Source organism: Pelodiscus sinensis, chromosome 1 (genome assembly GCF_049634645.1).
Source record: "Pelodiscus sinensis isolate JC-2024 chromosome 1, ASM4963464v1, whole genome shotgun sequence".
NCBI lineage: Eukaryota > Metazoa > Chordata > Testudines > Trionychidae > Pelodiscus > Pelodiscus sinensis.
The window spans coordinates 29,987,607-30,007,187 of record NC_134711.1 but is presented as its reverse complement, the minus strand read 5'-3'; the positions used below and the strand labels follow the sequence as shown (position 1 = coordinate 30,007,187).

The 19,581-nt window shown below is 41.1% G+C and overlaps 1 protein-coding gene across 2 annotated transcripts in view; it reads right to left on the bottom strand.

Moving 5' to 3' along the window:
* Positions 1 to 19,581, bottom strand: part of TBC1D22A (TBC1 domain family member 22A) — a 418,728-nt gene that overhangs the window by 335,858 nt on the left and 63,289 nt on the right. For both annotated transcript variants that reach the window (XM_075927774.1, XM_075927768.1), the window contains 2 exons: positions 14,674 to 14,744; positions 5,965 to 6,093 (listed from right to left, as the gene is read on the bottom strand). In XM_075927774.1, coding sequence (XP_075783889.1) covers positions 5,965 to 6,093; positions 14,674 to 14,744 — 200 coding nt within the window. The remainder of the gene's footprint in view (positions 1 to 5,964; positions 6,094 to 14,673; positions 14,745 to 19,581) is intronic.

Here is a 19,581-nt window from a genome sequence, read left to right as displayed (position 1 = left end):
ACTAATGGAAGAAAAGATCCGAGGACTGGAGATGCAGGTGGAAACTCTGGTCGAGTTTAGAAGGGGGTTTGAGCAGATGATGGGGCAAAGGCATGATGTGGCTAAAGGGGAAAGATTAGATATGCAGATGGAAGCAGGATCAAGGGCCTCAGAGGGGGGTGAAGAAAATGGACAGTGGAAACGTGTGACTCAGAGGACCAGGCAGAGGAAAAGATGGGTTAGTGAAGGAAAAATAGAGCTCAAGAACAGGTATGTGGAGTTGGAAAATGAAGAAGGGGTACGGCAGGTAGATAATGAAGATGGAAGGGTAAGGAAGAAGAGAAGAGTGGCTAATCCCATAGATAAAGGGGAAGACTTAATGAAGACAACACCAATAATGAGCATTAGGATTACAAGGGAAAATAGGAATGGTAAGGACTTGCAGCCAGAGGAAGCTAGAGATAGACCAGAGAATTTCACTGTCATTAGGAAAAGGCAGGTCTATGTGATTGGGGACTCCTTATTGAGAAGAATAGATAGGCCTGTAACCAGAGTTGATCCAGAGAATAGAAGGGTGTGCTGTCTGCCAGGTGCTAAGATACGAGATGTGGAATTGAGGTTGAAGAGAATTATTAAGGGAGCAGGAAGGAATCCATTGATCATCCTTCATGTAGGAACAAATGATACAGCTACATTTTCGCTGGAACGAATTAAGGGGGACTATGCTAGGCTGGGGAGGATGCTCAAGGAAATTGAGGCTCAGGTGATCTTCAGTGGAATTCTGCCTGTTCCTAGAGAAGGGCAACAAAGATGTGACAGGATTATGATGATCAATAGATGGCTTAGGCAGTGGTGCTATAAGGAGGGCTTTGGGATGTATGGTCACTAGGAGGCATTTATGGACAGAGGACTGTTCTCTAGAGATGGACTTCACCTAAGTAGGGAGGGAAATAGACTTCTAGGATGGAGGCTGGCTCAACTTATTAAGAGAGCTTTAAACTAGGAATTTGGGGGAGATGGTTGGGAGATGCCAAGGTAATCTCTACGCCAGATTTTAACACTGAGAGGGAGGAAAACGAAGTAAGAAAGGATATAGCTGGGGGTAGGAGAATGAACAGGAGGAAGGGTGGGGTGGATACTAGTCTAATAGGTCATATTGGAGGTATAATGTCTGTGCCAAATTGGGTAAAGAATGTGAATGAGGCCAAACAGCAAAAATTAAGATGTTTGTACACCAATGCGAGGAGCCTAGGTAACAAAAAGGAGGAACTAGAGCTATTGGTCCAGGAAGTGAAACCAGATATTATAGGAATAACAGAAACATGGTGGAATACTAGGCATGACTGGATTACAGGTTTTGAAGGGTATGTGTTGTTTAGGAAAGACAGAAATAAGGGTAAAGGTGGTGGAGTCGCATTGTATATCAAAGATGAGGTAGATTGTAAAGAAATAAAAAGTGATGGAATGGAAAAGACAGAGTCCGTTTGGGCAAAAATCACATTGGGGAAGAAAACTATCAGATCCTCCCCTGGCATAGTGCTTGGGGTGTGTTATAGACCACCAGGATCCAATTTGGATATGGATAGAGACCTCTTTAATGTTTTTAATGAAGTAAATACTCATGGAAACTGTGTAATCATGGGAGATTTCAACTTTCCAGATATAGACTGGAGAACAAGTGCTAGTAATAGTAAAAGGGCTCAGATTTTCCTAGATGTGATAGCTAATGAATTCCTTCATCAAGTAGTTGCTGAACCAACAAGGGGGGATGCTATTTTAGATTTGGTTTTGGTGAGTAGCGAGGACTTCATAGATGAAATGGTTGTAGGAGACAACCTTGGCTCGAGTGACCATGAGCTAATTCAGTTTAAATTAAATGGAAGGATAAACAAAAATAAATCTGAGACTAGGGTTTTTGATTTCAAAAGGGCTAACTTTAGTAAATTAAGGAAATTTGTTAGGGAAGTTGATTGGACTAAAGAAATTATGGATCTTAAAGTGGAGGAGGCCTGGAATTATTTTAAGTTAAAGTTGCAGAAACTGTCAGAAGTCTGTATCCCTAGAAAAGGGAAAAAAATTATAGACAGGTGTGTTAGACCCAGCTGGATGAGCAAGCATCTCAGAGAGGTGATTAAGAAAAAGCAGAAAGCATATAAGGAGTGGAAAATGGGAGGGATCAGTAAAGAAAGCTACCTTATTGAGGTTAGAGCATGTAGGGATAAAGTGAGAAAGGCTAAAAGTCAGGTAGAGTTGGACCTTGCAAAGGGAATTAAAACCAATAGTAAAAGGTTTTATAGCCATATAAATAGGAAAAAAACAATAAAAGAAGAAGTAGGACCACTAATTACTAAGGATGAAGTGGAGGTTAAGGATAATCTAGGAATGGCCCAATATTTGAACAAATATTTTGCTTCAGTCTTTAATGAGGCTAATGAAGGGATAATGGTAAGTTAACAAATGGGACTGAGGATAAGGAGGTAGATATTACCATATCCGAGGTGAAAGCCAAACTTGAACAGCTTAATGGGAGTAAATCAGGGGGCCCAGATGGTCTTCATCCAAGAATATTAAAGGAACTGGCACATGAACTTGCAAGTCTATTAGCAAACATTTTTAATAAATCTCTAAACTCAGGGGTTGTACCATTTGACTGGAGAATTGCTAATATAGTTCCGATTTTTAAGAAAGGGAAAAAAAGCGACCCGGGTAACTATAGGCCTGTTAGTTTGACAGCTGTAGTATGTAAGATCCTGGAAAAAATTTTGAAGGAGAAAGTAGTTAGAGACATTGAGGCTAATGGCAATTGGGACAAATTACAACATGGTTTTACACAAAAGGTAGATCGTGCCAAACCAATCTGATCTCCTTTTTTGAGAAAGTAACAGATTTTTTAGATAAAGGAAATGCAGTGGATCTAATCTACCTCGACTTTAGTAAGGCATTTGATACAGTACCACATGGGGAATTATTGGTTAAATTGGAAAAGATAGGGATTAATATGAAAGTTGAGAGGTGGATAAGCAACTGGTTAAAGGGGAGACTACAGCGGGTCATATTGAAAGGTGAACTGTCAGGTTGGAGGAAGGTTACTAGCGGAGTTCCTCAGGGATCAGTTTTGGGGCCAATTTTATTTAATCTTTTTATTGCTGATCTTGGCACCAAAAGTGGAAGTGTCCTAATAAAATCTGCAGATGACACAAAATTGGGAGCTATTGACAATTCAGAAAAGGATCGGGATATCATACAGGAAGATCTGGATGATCTTGTAAATTGGAGTGATAGCAATAGGATGAAATTTAATAGTGAGAAGTGTAAGGTTATACATTTAGGGATTAATAACAAGCATTTTAGTTATAAGCTGGGGACACATCAGTTGGAAGTAACGGAGGAGGAGAAGGACCTCGGAGTCCTGGTTGATTATAGAATGACTATGAGCCGCCATTGTGACATGGCCGTGAAAAAGGCTAATACGATCTTGGGATGTATTAGGCGGGGTATTTCCAGTAGGGATAAGGAGGTGTTAGTGCCATTATACAAGGCATTGGTGAGACCCCATTTGGAATACTGTGTGCAGTTCTGGTCTCCCATGTTTAAGAAGGATGAATTCAAACTGGAACAGGTACAAAGAAGGGCCATTAGGATGATCCGAGGAATGGAAAACCTGTCTTATGAAAGGAGACTCAAGGAGCTTGGCTTGTTTACTTTAACCAAAAGAAGGCTGAGGGGGGACATGATTGCACTTTTTAAATATATTAGAGGGATAAATACCAGGGAGGGAGAGGAATTATTTAAGTTTAATACCAATGTGGACACAAGAACAAATGGATATAAGCTGGCTAGTAGGAAGTTTAGACTTGAGATTAGACGAAAGTTTCTTACCATTAGAGGAGTGAAGTTCTGGAACGGCCTTCCAAGGGAAGTAGTGGGGGCAAAAGATCTATCTCGTTTCAAGATTAAACTAGATGGGTTTATGAAGGGGATGGTTTGATGAGATAACAGGATCTTGGTATCTAATTGACCATTCATTATCAGTGAGAAATAGGTCAATGGAGGGATGATAGGAGTTACTATAGAGAACTTTCTGGGTGTCTGGCTGATGAGTCTTGCCCACATGCTCAGGGTTTAGCTGATCGTCATATTTGGGGTCGGGAAGGAATTTTCCTCCAGGGTAGATTGGCAGAGGCCCTGGAGGTTTTTCGCCTTCCTCTGTAGCATGGGGTACAGATCACAGCTAGAGGATCTCTGCATTTTGGGGTCTTCAAAGTATTTGAAGGCTTCAATATCTGAGATATAGGTGAGAGGATTATTCTAGGACGGGTGGGTGAGATTTTGGGGCCTGCACTGTGCAGGGGGTCAGACTCGATGATCATAATGGTCCCTTCTGATCTTGGAGTCTATGAGTCTATAAGAAATGAGGCAGTATTTTTCCTCTACTTCAAACCCAAAAAAGAATTAATGTTGTCAAAAACAGCACCATTCTTGTGGCTCTTGAAATTCTTAAACTGAGAAGGAAAATGTATGTGGTCAGTTCAAATAATAAATCTCCAGTGAATTAGTTGTGTAAATAGTTATATAGCATCAGTATTTTGTTTCCCTATAACAGTGGATTATTTTGAAGTAGGAGACCTGCTCTTAGCACTTTACTGTTCTAGTCTGTACTTCGCTAGTGTTAGTGAAGAAAGGTTTATCAACTGATCTATGCTGACACACAAATATGGCAATTTTCTGAAATATCTTTGGTAGAATTTACTTAAGTAAATTTGGAATCTGTTATATTATGAAGGCAAAATATACATCTTAAGTCATATCTACACTAGCACTTACGACAAAACTTTGTCACTTCGGGGTGTGAAAAAAACATACCCCTGAGCAACATACGTTTTGCCAGCAAAAAACCTCATGTACACAGCACTATGTTAGTGGGACAGTTCTCTTCACTCAATATAACGCAGCTACATAAGCATTCCTATAGCTGCCAAGATCTATCAGTACAACTGTAAGAGTAGACACAGCCTTGCAGGGAAATTCTTTTTAATTTTTGTAGACAGGAAAGGTGATCGGTGTAAGTTCTGGGAAGTGTTATGCACTTTAGAAGGACAGAGTTTAGCTGAAGGATCCAATTTGAACTGGAATGAAAAATTAGTTTGTATTGTAAAGATAAAAAAATTGTGCCAAAACAGGTGTTCAGTGGGGCAAGAAAAGCCTACAGTTGCAGATCCAACCTGTTATAATATATGTGATAAGGGCTAGAACACCCCTGTTAAGGAGCTGCTGGTCACAATATCCCTATAGCCTGCCCACTCTTCTGGGGAAAACATTAAAATGACATGTATCTGTTGGAGCATGCACTCCTGACAACTACGGAGGGAACAAGGAGTAAAATTTCTGCCCACTCCAACTCTCCTAGGAGTGCCAGACAGGGAGGTTCAGGGCCCATTGTCCCATCACTCTTAAAAGCGGGAGGGCTACATGAGCTGTGGGTGGGATCCTGGTGGAAAGAGGTGAGGTGGGAGGAAGGTCTAAGGGGAAGATGCAGTGTGGGGGCAGTGCCCAACTTTTAGGGAGCTTCTGCCACTCCTGATTTCCCCCACCCCACCCAATCATGAGACAGAGAAGCTTTGTTGAGCCTCTTTCCCCGATGTGTAGGAAGTGGTAGCATTGCATACCAAATGCCCTAAATGATTTAAAATACTGATATTTAATGTTTCACAAGTAAAGAAATAAAACTATAGACACTTTTTTAAACTACAGATCAAAGACACCTCAATATTACTGAACAGTGCTTGCTACATTTCCTGGTGGGTGGTAAACCACAAAAATTATTATCGAACACACAGCTGAACAAAAATATCCTTCTGCCTAGCTATGTAGTAGTAATAAAGCAATATAGAAAATACTGAAACACGTTATCAAAAAGATTTGTCGTGGAACATTTAAAATACACATTTCACAAAGGTTAAGATTTTTTTCAATATTCTACTACACCTGTCTGTATGTGTCTTGATGACCTTCCTCATTTCTGGAGTCATAATATTGTTCAATAAATGCAAAATACTCTTTTCGTTTTCTCTGTAATGTGCCTTCTCTTCGGTCCACATTAGCAGGAAGGTAACCCTGAAATATGAAGGAAAAAAATCATTTCAATCATCGGATTTTTGCAAGGATACAAAAGCTACAATTCAATATTAAATTTATATTTCAAACCTTTTTCAGATAAAATATTTGTTCCTTTTTTAAAAGCAGATAAAGGTTGCTACACAAAATAAACATTCTAATGAACTTGGAACAAAACGTACTCAAAACACTGAATCTTTGTTACTTTAGATACTTGAAAGCAAGGTTCCCTCTAAGCTACACACCTACATGGCCGCGCACAAAAAATTTTAGGCTGCCCACCTCGCCTGCAGTGCTGCGCAGCAACACTCACCACCACTCACTTTCCTGCTGGATCAGAAAGTGAGTGATGGTAGTGGCAATGGCCTGGTGCATTCTGGCAAGGCCGCATGGCGGTGGGTGGCTGCCCTGCCCCCGTTTGCTCTGGCTGGAGCCGGAGCACAGTGAGACTGGCCCTGCTGGGGTACCCTCACCAGCCCCAGTTCCAGCTATGGTGGGGCGGGAAGAATGCTGTGGTCCAGCCAGGGCCACAGCCATGTGGTGGACAGTGGCTGCTCTGGCAGCCCAGTCTGGGATCAAAGCCACATGGCAGCTTCTCTGGCGGTCCCAGCCAGGGTCAGAGCTGCTCTGACGGCTGAGGCCGAAGCCACATAGTGGCTGCTCTGGTGGCCAGCCGCTGCTCTGGTGGCTGGGGCCGGAGTCGCATGGCAAGGCGGCAGAAGCATTGGCGGCTGGGGCCAAGGCAGGAGCTGTGTGGCAGGTGCTCCGGCAGCCAAAGCTGGAGCTGCCATGAGGCCCCTAAACCTATTCTCCTGGCTCTCAGCTGCAGCACCAGCCAGATGGGTGGCCGCTAGCCAGCAGCTCTGGCCCCATTACCTCAAGAGCTGCCAGCTGGGAGCGCTGGGCAGCGCAGCCCCAGCTCCCCCCTCACCCACTGGTTAAAGGAGCTGGGCAGCCCAGCCCCAGCCCTTCCTCCCATAAAGAGTTGCCAGCTGGCCAGGGGTCAGGCAGCCCAGTTCCATTTTCCCTTCAGCGAGCAACTTCCTGGAGGACTGGGCAGCCCACTCATGAACCTGCCCTCTGCAAGGAACCACCAGAGGAATTGGCAACCCATCTCCAGCCACCCTCTAAGAAGAGGCTGCCACCTTCCCAACCTTTCAGCCCCCCCATCCTGAGTTCCCCCCTGCCCTGAAACTTGAACCCCCCCATACCTCCCATCCCCTGCCCTGATTCCTGTGCCATGTACATGTGTCTATATATATAGAAAGAGAGATTTTGTTAGTAACTGGTGGGTGCCACAGTGGTGCACATCCGAATAAGCATACATGAGATCAATGTTGGTGCACAAGATAAAACTTACTCCGCTCACAGTTGGGAACTCTTAGCGGGAACACTGCTTGGGGGGATTTTGTGAAGCAGGGAGAGGAGTTTTAGGAATGGCGAAAGTAAGGGATCCCATTTAGCTACTACCAGATATTCCTTACCTTGGTGACTTGATGCCTGCAACACTTTCTATGATCAAAATATTGGATGCCCAGTATGATGAGATAAACCAAAAATCATACTCAATCAGATGGGAAATATAAATAGATCTTGAAAAAGAACTGCTCATGTCCACATTATATATTGTAGTGAAGTTAGTACAGTGTTACAATGCAATCCCACATGGATGTGAAAAGGCTAGAAGTCAAGAAAAAGTACCTTCACATTTAAAAAAAAAAAAAAATCTTTCAACGAGTCTTTTTTCTTTCTTCAGTTCAAAATGAACACAATTACAGATTTAGACATTCTTATTCAGAATGAGTATATTTTTAGATTTAAACATTTTTCTATAAGTAATAACTCATCAAAAATGCAGAGCAGCTGTTTGCCTTCCAAAAAGAAATCTGCACAGTAAGTACAGAAAATACTAATATTGTAAGATTATTAATTACCTCATTGGGGCCCTTATTTTATTCCTTTCATGTCATTCATTTTTAACAAGCTCTATGCTACCTCTCTCATTGAAATCAGAAAAAAAATATACATATGCATATGTCCTTGCTGTCCAAATCATCTTAGAGCAGAATGTACATTCAACATATTTCAGGGATTTTATTAAACTATTTCAAACAAAATGAAAGCCTTAAAATTCTTTTTATAGCTATAAGTTCTTTTAAAAATTTATCCTCCTTTAGGATAAAGTAGTAAATATTAACAGTGACCTTGCCATGAATTATGGGTACCTTCAAGTTAGGCATATCTTGCTAGAAGTCAGATCCTACCTAAACAGAGTTATGTGATTTTATATTAGCAGCTTTATGAGAAATCATGTTTGTGCCACTTTAAACTCATCTCCCTGTGCCACAGAAGATCCCCTTAGACAGAGGGTAACAACATTCTTTTCATACAGAATCGATCATTGCCTTCCACCCAAAATGATAGTTCAGGGTCTCCAGCTAAATGTTTTATGTAAACACACAGCGCTATATATTAGGGATGTTAAATATAAATTAACCGGAAAATTGCATCGACTATTCGATTAGTCAATAAGGTGCCTCCACCTTTTAAGTGTAGCAATAGCCCCAGGACTGTTGCTACACTTCAAAGGTGAAAGCACTGCAGGGAACATGGAGCCAGTGGGAGACTCAAGCAGTCCCCTGCTAGCCCCATGCTCCCCACAGTGTTTCAAAAGTGGCAGCACTGCATAGAACCCAGGGTCAGTGGGAAAGTCCCCAGCTGACCCCAGGCTCCATGCAGCGCTGCCACTTTGAAATGCTGCATGGATCCCAGGCTGCACAAAGCGTTTCAAAGTGGCAGACCCCAGGCTCCACATGGAGCTAGCACTTTGAATCACCCTTCTCCTCTGCACCCTCCCCCCTACTCTTGCTGCCTCTTTCTGATAGAGGCAGCAAGGCAGGGGCAGAGCGGGAGAGTGACTAGTAGACTAGTGTGTCGACTATACAATAAGCATTTGCTTATCAGATAGTCTACTAGTCATTCACATCCCTACAATATATCAAAGGAAATAAATGTCTGCAGTTATTTTTAAATCTCCTTAAAAACAAACCCTATGTCATAAGATGTTTCCATAATTAGCAAATGGAATGCTTCTTGAATATTCAGGTGCACATAAAATAAATACTGGAAGCTTTGTACAGGAAGTCTAATTAAAGGAGTTTTAATTCAAACGAGCAATGCTGAGACTACCTTATCAGTTCCAAATTTCATACAAATTGAGGAAGCTGTCATCTTAACAGAGGTGGCTACAGAACAAATTTGATACCAAGGACTGCTGATCTAAAATTGTTATAATCTCACAGCACTCACCAGCATACAAAAATGAGATTACATTCTGCATTTTCTGCCAGTACTGCTAAAAAAATTCCTTCAAATCTAATGACCATTTTCATATTTATTAACCAATTAGTTATATTAAAAAAATAGTTCTTAATCATGTTAGCCATAGGTTGTCCTTAAACACATTCCTGACTTTCATCAGAAAGCCTACCATAGTAGCGTATTAAGCCACAGCAAATACCAATAAAAGTATAACCAATAAGATTCCAAGAACAATACTGCCATATTAAAATTTTGTTGTAAAACTAAATTATTCTTTATACAGTAAAACCTGTGTTATCTGGCATGCCCGGGGACTAGGTCGTGCTGGTTTTCTAAAAATTCCAGGTATCACGGGGAAGGGAGGGAAGAGCCATGCAGGGCCTATGGGGAGCAGGGGTGGAAGGCAGGGGGGAGGAGCAGGAGCGGTGTGGGGGCCGGGATGTGGCCTGTTGGGGCGGGGCAGGATGCAGCCTGTTGAAGGGGGGGTGGAAGCCAGGGGGCGGAGATGGCTTTTAACAAGTTTTTTCCTGGCTTGGAAATTTGCCGGTTTCTAAAGTTTTTAAGTGCCGGATAGCACAGGTTTTACTGTAATTGCTAGTATTTATGCTTCATTTTGTAACAAAGCAAAGCAATCTCGAAACAATTTTCTAGTTTATTCATTTGGATTTATGTTTGTCTCTTTTTTGAAGAAAAATTAAAAAAATAAAGAACAATCTCAAACATTAGAATATTAAAAATAGATCAATTGCATATTATTCCTTCCTGCCCAAAACAGTCTGAAAATTACAGTATTAACTTCCATTTATTCTTTCTCGTTAATAGCAATTTTGTGATAGAAGCACTGAAATACTATCCTAAGATACATACAAGGTCATTTCAATTTGGTGAAGTCCTCCACTCTAAGTACACTGCATGTGTAGCTTGGCATGAAGTACAGATGTCTTTAACACAAAACTAAGATATGGTGATGCTGACTCACTACAACAGAACCTAAGGATATATTATTTTAAAAATTCCTATTGTAGGAAGCTATCAAAATGAGCATGATATCTCCAGAACCTTCATTCCCTCCAACAGACGCCCATTTCACTGAGACCATGTCTGAAAATATGCAGATATATAGTGGGTTTCAGATATTTTAAATTGCATCAGCATTAAGTTTTGCCTCGAGATGCAAGCTTTCTGACATTTGACAGTGCCACAATGCCTTCTGTTAAGTTAAACATTGAATTCTGCCTTCCCACTTATTTTCAACCATTGAAAATTTTCTATAGGCTAATTTAGTCCCATTAAAAAAAGAATTCATTTGCGAGACCCAATCTGGTTGTCCAACAATACAAATATTTTCTCAGCAGTAGAGGTTTTCTGCTGTTATACTGTTTCAGCTATTGTGATTATAAGTCAGTTGGACATATCTGCTTTCCTTACAAATTAGGTTTTATTTTTAAAAAGTTTGAAAGTCTGGCATAGAAATACAAATCCCTTTATTAATCCATTTTTTAAAATCTTTATTCCAAAGAGAAGAGTGCCATAAAATTCTGCTTGCTGTTTACTCTCTTTATGTATGTAGCACTTAATTTCTTTATCTAACTTTAAGAAGGGATTGTCTATTTTTTAAAGTGTTGCCTCTATTAGACAAGCCAGTGACAGTACCTGAGCATTTTCCTGACTTAAGTGTTTTCCATATTGAAAATTGTTTTGAACAGACACAGCAGCATTACATAGTCAGAGATTTAGTGAGAAGTCTCTCAGTTTAACAACTGTAAATTGCCTTTCAGTCTATGTGCCTTCAATGTTAGATTTAAGAGATTAGGTGATCGTTCCCTGCTCCAAACAAATGATCATTTGTATATTTTAAAACTAACTAGACTTCTGTCCAAAATAAAAGTGTTACCACTCCTCAGTTTAACTCTCTATTTAATGTTCTTCTTTTGCAAATGATCAGCATGGAAGTCAAAATATTTCAGTTTGATACCTTGTAACACCTCCCCCTACACAGCTGTTAAAACTGGAAGTGAAGACTACCATACTCAATTGATATTGCAGAGAAGATTTAGCACTAGATAAAAAAGTAATAATAATGAGAAAATTTGGTCAGTAAGATTCACATTCCTACTATGAGAAAAGGTATCATGAGATCTTTTGGTATCATTATCACTCAGAATCTTTGTTTTTATCACCTCCCTAAAAATGTAATAGAACACTGGATAAATGCCAACTCCAAGAGGAAAAGCCATAAGCAGTCTTTGATAGTCTCCTATCAAAGAACTTACTCAGTAAGATCCTACTTCACTATTAGAACACAATAAAACAGCGTTTTAAAAGTCTCCAACCTTTCAAAAACTATACACAAGTGTGGAAAGCAATGCCAGGTGCAGTTCCTGTGCCATCCAACTACAACAGGTCCTACAAATTTACACAGGAGTGGAAAAGCTTTAACTCTGCTGAGCCATGTTTACACAGGGACACACAGAAAAGTTAAGCCAAATTAACTAAAGATGTGAAACATTAGTTAAAGCATATTAAACCTGAGTATAAGAAAAAGTGAAATAAGGCCCCTTTACTTCTTCATGTGAGCCTCCACACAGAGATTTAATGCTCTTTAACTTCACATCTTCAGTTAACTCAGGCCTCGCCTACAGGGAGGGAAAGGGTTAAAGCCATGGCTTTTTGCTGAACATCAAGCATTACACAAGTCACAGTAATAGCATGCACATGGGATATTGTGCCCTCTGTCAATGTGCATCATTGTGTACCCACAGCAGCATTTCGCTGCAAATTGAGAGAAGGGCATTCTCTGAGAGTATTCCATCTTCCTTTGCTTTGCCACTGAATGATGTGTATTCTGAAACTTTTCTTGCTGTTCACTATGGAATGAATAGTGGGAAGCCAGTCTACTTCAAATTCTTAAATCCCATGATTCATCTGTCTCAGTGCAATACTTCCTTTATGCATGGGCTAGAACTATTTTCAAATTGCTATGAGCCAACAGAGACCCAACAAGACTTCATGCCACTATCGTGTTAATCTCAAATGGACAGATGTTGATTAGGATGAATTTCAGCATTCAAACTACTGGCCAGAAGGTTCCTTAAATAGCCTGGTTTTGAGTCACCACATATTTATGAAAATCTAATGTAGGTCCTCAAAAAACTGACAAGTTTTGTACATCCCCTACTACATTTTTTCTGTTGTCCCTTGTTTCAATGTAGGTATCCTTGACCGGTTTGCTTTTTAGCCAGTCCTGTTTGGCATTGCATTCATGGCCCCACTACTATCCATGAAAGGACTTTGCTCTATTGGCTGTCCACAGGATCTTTTATGCACTAACCCTTTTCCTCAGGATCTTGGCACAGCTCCAAATAACTGCTCAAAAATGTGTTGTAGAACCTTCTAGAGAATTATCACAGGCATTGTGATCACCTGGGATCCAGGAGCAAAAGGACAAAATCTGGCTGTGCCATCTTATCAACTGAAGTGACAGCATCCAGTCAACATGACCCCAAAGCAGGGCAAGGCCTGCATGTGTACAGACACGTCAATAATGGTTACTCACAAATCAGTGTCAGACAGCCATTGGAAGACTGCCAAAGTAGCTTTCAGCAGCACTGCATTCATGAAAACAACAGTCCACACTAACTTCACAGCAAAGTTAGTTCACTTTGAAAGAGGACTGCAGAGTCCCTGTTAAATGCAGTGTCAGTGTTCTACAATGAATTCCCTCATGTGTATGCAAGCAATTTCAAAGTGGATTAATTCAAAATGCTGCAGATTAAACTCCCCATGTAAACAATCTCTCTGTTTAACTCTTCTATGTGTAGGCATGCCCTCCGTCTCAAGAAATTCACGTTATTCAGCTCATAGCTCGGACTTTGAATTTTGAAAATTAAAATAAGAGTGACTGTGCATTGTGTGCTTAATTTTAATTACAAGAGATATTTAATCAATAAAATATTCACTGTTAAAAACTGCATATGCATTCAGAATAAGAAACTACTACACAACAAATTTATTAGGACTCATTAGCAAGACTGAGTCTTTCAAACTCTGGAAATCAGATCCAATGTGAAAGTTAACACTTAGTATTCCCTGATGATTTATTTTTTTAAAAGAAAATTGTTTGTCTTTGCTGAAAAAATTCAGTGCTAAACCCTTGTGTGCATATATCAGAATACTAAACAGAGTTCTAATTCATGACGATTTGCAGATAAAGTCTTTTCGACATGAGGAGGTTACTCACCTTCCTGTAACTGATGTTCTTTGAGACGAGCGTCCCTGAGGGTACTCCACAGTGGGTGCTGGTGCATCCCAGCGCCTCTAGAGTACCAGCACCCACTATGGAGTACCCCCAGGGATGCCTCTTGAAGAAGAATCTCTACATCCTGCCGGACCATAGATGTTCCTGAACAAGAGAGCAGGGATGCATGATAGCCTGGCAGTGGGAGCAGAGCTGTGGTAGCCTGGCTGGCAGTAAGGCAGGGCCACGGCAGTCCAGCAGAGAAAACCCGTCAGGGTCATGGCAGCCGAGCCAGGGCTATGGCAACCCAGCTGGGATCGAAGCAGGCTGGCAGCCCGATTGGGGCTGCGTGCTGGACAGCAGAGGGACTGGTGCTGCCACAGCAACTGGGCTTGGACCAGGGCAGTTCAGTCAAGGCCACATGCCACCCAACAGCGGGGCTGGTGTCACGGCAGTAGGGCCAAGAATTCATGCTGCTATGCCAGCACTGGGGTTGGGGCAGCTGCTCTGGCAGTGGGGCCAGGGAAGCCATGTTGCCCGGACAGCAGTGGGGCCAAAGGAATCAGTAGCAAGGAGGGGCAGCAGACTGAAGGGGCCAGTGGCAGGGGACCTTCCCTGGTCCCACAAATTCTCTCATCCAGGACCACTCAGGCCCAGAGGGTGTTGGACCGTGGAGGTCCAACCTGTAGTTAACACACCTATTTATGATGACAGATTTTCTAGTTCACACTCTGCTAACATTATTAGTTGGAATATATCATATATTTTGTGGGAAGTTTGCAAAATTCTGAATACAAATATTTAAAGAAAAAAATTAAGGTATACCAATTATTTACTAAATATTATCATTTTCTGCTAATTTGACAAACAAAGTTTGAAATAGAACAAATACTGGAACTGTGTTCTTTGTTTTTACCATTTGGTAACATGACAATATTTTGGGGTATCACTAACAAGCCACAACTCAAGTAAAATTCTTCAGTGACAGAAACAATGTAATTATTGCCATACAAAAAACTTACTGAAAGAAGCTTCCATGTGATAGCACGAACTTGTTTGGGAATTCCAGACCAACTCAGTTTCCGTAATTCATCTGCCAAATGAAATCAATTTAATGAGAAGTCAAACACTTAACTAATGAACATTTAACAATACAAGCAAATTAATACAAAAGTGTTTATAATAATATATATCAACGTAAAATTATTTATTACCAGATATGTTGTATATGAATATGCATAAGAGACTTACTGTAGGCTTTACATATACTGACGTTAACTAAAAGGCAACAACTAGTAATAACTCAAACTGCAATGTTTCACTTTGCGATAGTGGAATTTTATCTTAAATGTTAAAAATGCTATTTCCATTTCCAGTCATATTGTACAACGTTATACTGTATATAGGTTCTTTAGAAACTTGTTTCCAAGAGCGAATAGCTAACATAGCATATCCAACTAAACCAAATACACTAATACAGGGATTCCCAAACTTTTTGACACTGGGACCAGTAAATCCATTCATGAGCTTTTGGAGGACTGGTAACATTCATTTGCATATTCATTAAGCAAATGATGAATATTCAAATAAGTTGTTTCTGGTCCTCCCAAAGCCCCCAGTGCCAGCATTAGCAAAGCTTTTGATACAGACACCCACAATATTCTTGCCAGCAAGCTAAGGGAATATGGATTGGATAGATGGCTAGAAAGCTGGCTAGATCCAGGTTTCCCAAACTTTTTACTTTAGTTGGAACCAGTTTTTTTTCAGTACGGTTTTTTGCAGCCCAAAAATATAAACACACACAAAAAAAGAATGAAAAATGAATACATTTTCAGTGTTTCACCCGGCTGCATCCTCCACCCAGCCTCGGCCAGGGCTTGGGGGACCCGGCGCCACATGGGCACTCCAGGAGGCGGGAGCAGGAGCAGATTGGGGGTAAGGTATCTGGCTAGGAGGGAGGGTGCAAGGAAGGGTAGGGTTGCCAGGTGTCCGGTTTTGTACCGGAGGTCCAGTATTTGAGGGTTTTGTCTGGGAAACAAATTGAGAAATTACCAGACATATAAAATGTCTGGTATTTTCTAATTAGGTAAGTTTTATTATAATTAGATGTATCAGTCCTTAACTGGGAACTGACTGGCTGGTAGATGTGCTCACGCTGCCTGAGTGTTTCTACCTGCCAGGCAGTTTGCAACTACTGGAGGAACAGTATGGGAGATGGGGCAAAATGGAATCCCTCGCCAGACTCTCTCATCTGCAGGGTCTGCATGTGACTGGGTGTATCCAGACAGGCCCCCCCGTCACGTCCATCTTGTTTGCCCCTCTGAGGTGCCTGGAGAATGCAGGGCAGAGAGGAGCAATAAAATCAGCATAGCCTTTGAAGCCTCGATGCGAGACCAGGATATGACAGCTCATCTGATCCTAGGTAAGCTGAAAACATATATATGAGAAAGAACGATTAAGGCAATGAGCTGACCTCGAGGCTGCAAGAACTGCTCTGGCTGGCACCTATATTGATACGATCACACACAGTCGTCCTGGGAGAGGAATCTCCCACTGAGAAAAGAATGCCCAGTACTCCCGATTTAGTTCCCTCTCTTACAAGTGTAAATTAAGTTCACAACTCCCTTGTAAGAACTGGTGACACAAAGACGGACCAGCACCATTTGGCATCACAGGTAAGAAAGAGAAATACATGACCCCATGGGTATAAAGATGGGTCCAGCAGCACACTCACTTTGAGTATCAATCTACCATCTATCTCCTGGTCGGGTTAGGTGTTTGACCTCCCGAGGTCCACGGGGATGCCCACCTCGTATTACATTTTTCCGAGGAATTGAGGAACCAATCCTGGCCTGACACACTGTGACCGAGCGACGCAGAAGGGGGTAAAAATTGTACCTGTATGTGTCCTTTTGTTTTAGTGCATGCATAGAATAGAGCTCTTTAAAGATTAAGCTGTCACTTGGTACCATTATTTCTATTTTCTATCTTCCTTCTTCCTGTGTAACCATAAGATCTGTATTTGCTAGCAGTTAAGAAATAGAGCAATAGCCATTGTAACCATATGATTTATAAGATTCTTTAATAAACCTGTAACTGTTTAAGCTGTAACCTGACTCCTTCAGTTGCTGTAGTAAAACCAAGCACAATTTAAAAGAACTTCAGCCGGTCATAAGGGAAAGATAGGAAGAGCTGGGGCATTTGGATCGTGTTGCTTCCAGAGGACAAATCCGTAGGGGCATCTCTCAGTCTTCCCTAGGCTGCCCACTGCGAAGGGATACTGTATCCTAGCAGTTAAAATCTGAGATGTAATAAGCTCTTCCTATAAACTCTGGGTTCTCCCGTCCTCCTCCTCCTCCTGATCTCCCCCGTCCAGCCTCCCCTACCCCCCACCTCCTCCCAGCCTGCTCTGCTCTACCCCCATCCCAGCAGCCACCAGGCACGCTGAGGCCCGATATTTTTTTCCTGTGGCCCAGTACTGGGCCGCGGCCCATAGTTTGGGAAACGCTGCACTAATATACTCTATCTAAAGCCACTGAACATCTATCAAGCTATAATAATGTTCACTATTTTTCTTTATGAATTCTGAGTTTATATAATACATAAAAAGCATGAAAAATATTACATGACAAGAGATGCCTAATAATGTTTGTTAGGAAACCTAAAACTCACTCTCTTGCTTCTTCTCATTGTGGGCAGAAAGTGAGGATGAAAATCCTCCATTACGGCCAAGTGATTATATTTACTTATGTATATATTATATATAAAAGTAATCAAGATTTAGGTTCTACATATAAATATGCAGAATTTTTACAATCTAGTCAGTCTTTGAGAACTTCCATCCCACCAAATAGTCCTAAGAAAACCACAAAACAGACTACAAATTATTAGAGGATTGAGACTCTGAGGAGATACTGCAAGTGCTTCTCTAACTAGTACTGCTTAGAACATAATTCTTGATTGCTAAATTATAAGATTTGTCACAAGTTAGTGTTGTTGCCTTTTTAGAACATACTCTGTTTACTTCCTGTACACTGCCAAAAAGTTTTACAAATGTATCTTAAAAAGTCCATTTTAATATTTTCTGGTTGATTGATTTTTTTTAATGTTTCCAATTTTGGGGGAATAGGGAGGGTTATAATTAAGACTTGAAATATCCACTTGAAATGTTCTTCAGATCTGGGAATAAGAAAATGATATTGTATGTTCCTCTGTTTGAAATGACTGAAGCAACATTAATACTTCTTAGAGTTATGAGAACATTTTAAAAGATTTTGTGTATTTAAAAACCCCGAACTCTCAGCTTTGTGCAAAAGTTTTACATTTACTCTTTATGACACCTACAAGGATTTGATTATTTTCCATCTGCAACTTCACTTAATGGTTTTACTGAATGATTGTTTCCTACTCAAATAATTTTTAAGGAGACATAATTTCTATTACATTTAATGAGATTTTATTTACAATTATCTGAGTTACCAATTTAAATTCATAATTTTTAATAAAGCCAATTTTTAAACCTTTGGCACTGAGTTTATTGATACTAGGTAGTGTACTCTAGAAGCAAAAACATGTCAAGGTTGTAGAAATGTTTCAAATGTTACTCTGCACCTTAAGCCTAGTATTATATTTTAGGGTTCTTATAATCTCAGGCTTTAGCCCCTCAATGACCAGATCTAAACCTTCTATTTCTAAAACAGTAAAAGCTGTTTTATCTGGCACTTCACCAACTGGAAAGCTTTGTAATCATGGTGTCCAACCAGTTCTCAAGCAAACTAGCCACACTCAACCAGCCATGAGTAGCCACATGTGGTTAGTGAGTTGGACACCATGGCTCTAAAATAAACTTGGCATTTCTGATCTTCTTGGAAAGTCAGGTTTATAGTTCAGTGGAGATGGGGACAGCAAGCTCCCTACCTGCCTTTTCATGGCTCCCCAGGAATAGCAACATGTCCCTGATACTCCTAGGAGGAGGAACAGTCATGGGTGCTCCATGTAATAACCCCACTCCCACCCAAAGCACTGGTTCTGCAGCTCCTGTAGCCAGAGACAGTACACAGAAGCACCTAGCCATGCCTCTGCCTAGGAACAGCAGGGACATGTTCTCACTTGCGGGGGAGCTATCTGATGTGAGTGCCACCCAGATCCAGCATCCTCAAACCCTTGCCATGCTCCACCCCCCCCCCCAACCTGGAGCCACCCTCCTAAACCTCCAAACCTCTCATCCCTCACCCCACCCCAGAGCCTTCACCCAGAGCTGAAATCCTTCCCCTCCCATACTTATTCCAGTTAAATTGACCAGAATATCTGACTAACTGACACTTTCCCCATTCCTACAACAAGGAAAATAACCAAGTTTTTACTATATATGCTACCAAGAAATTTAACTTAAAAGAAGTGGCTCTAGGGCTACTGCAGCGTGTGAGAGAGAGACCTCCCTTCTTCACTGTACAACACAGTGGCTGCTATAGTGGGGAAAACACACACCTCTTTTCTCAGCCCCAGCACAGTAGTTACTGCAGAGAGGGAGAGACCGCTCTCCCTAAACTACTGCTAAAACTTAATGGAAATCACTTGTCCAGACAAGAACTTTTTATACATAGCTTTGCAATGGTACAAACAACATCTGGAAAGATCATGAAGTGGTCTACTGAAACTCCCAACAATTTTGAATTGGTCCACACCCCCCAAAAAAAAAAACAATCAGAACCACTGACATGTTAATCCACTCTCCACTGAACAGTAATTCCCGTCCAGTTAATCCAACCCTTGTCTTCCATTTATCTACATCCACAAGCATTTCCGCCATGGTCTTTCACCGTTCAAAGCAACTACTATCCTGAATGCCCATGAATATAGTTAGTACCCAATCCTGCCCAAAAAGCCTGAGTAAAGAGAAAAAAAAACCATGCCTTTGTAGTGTCCCACTA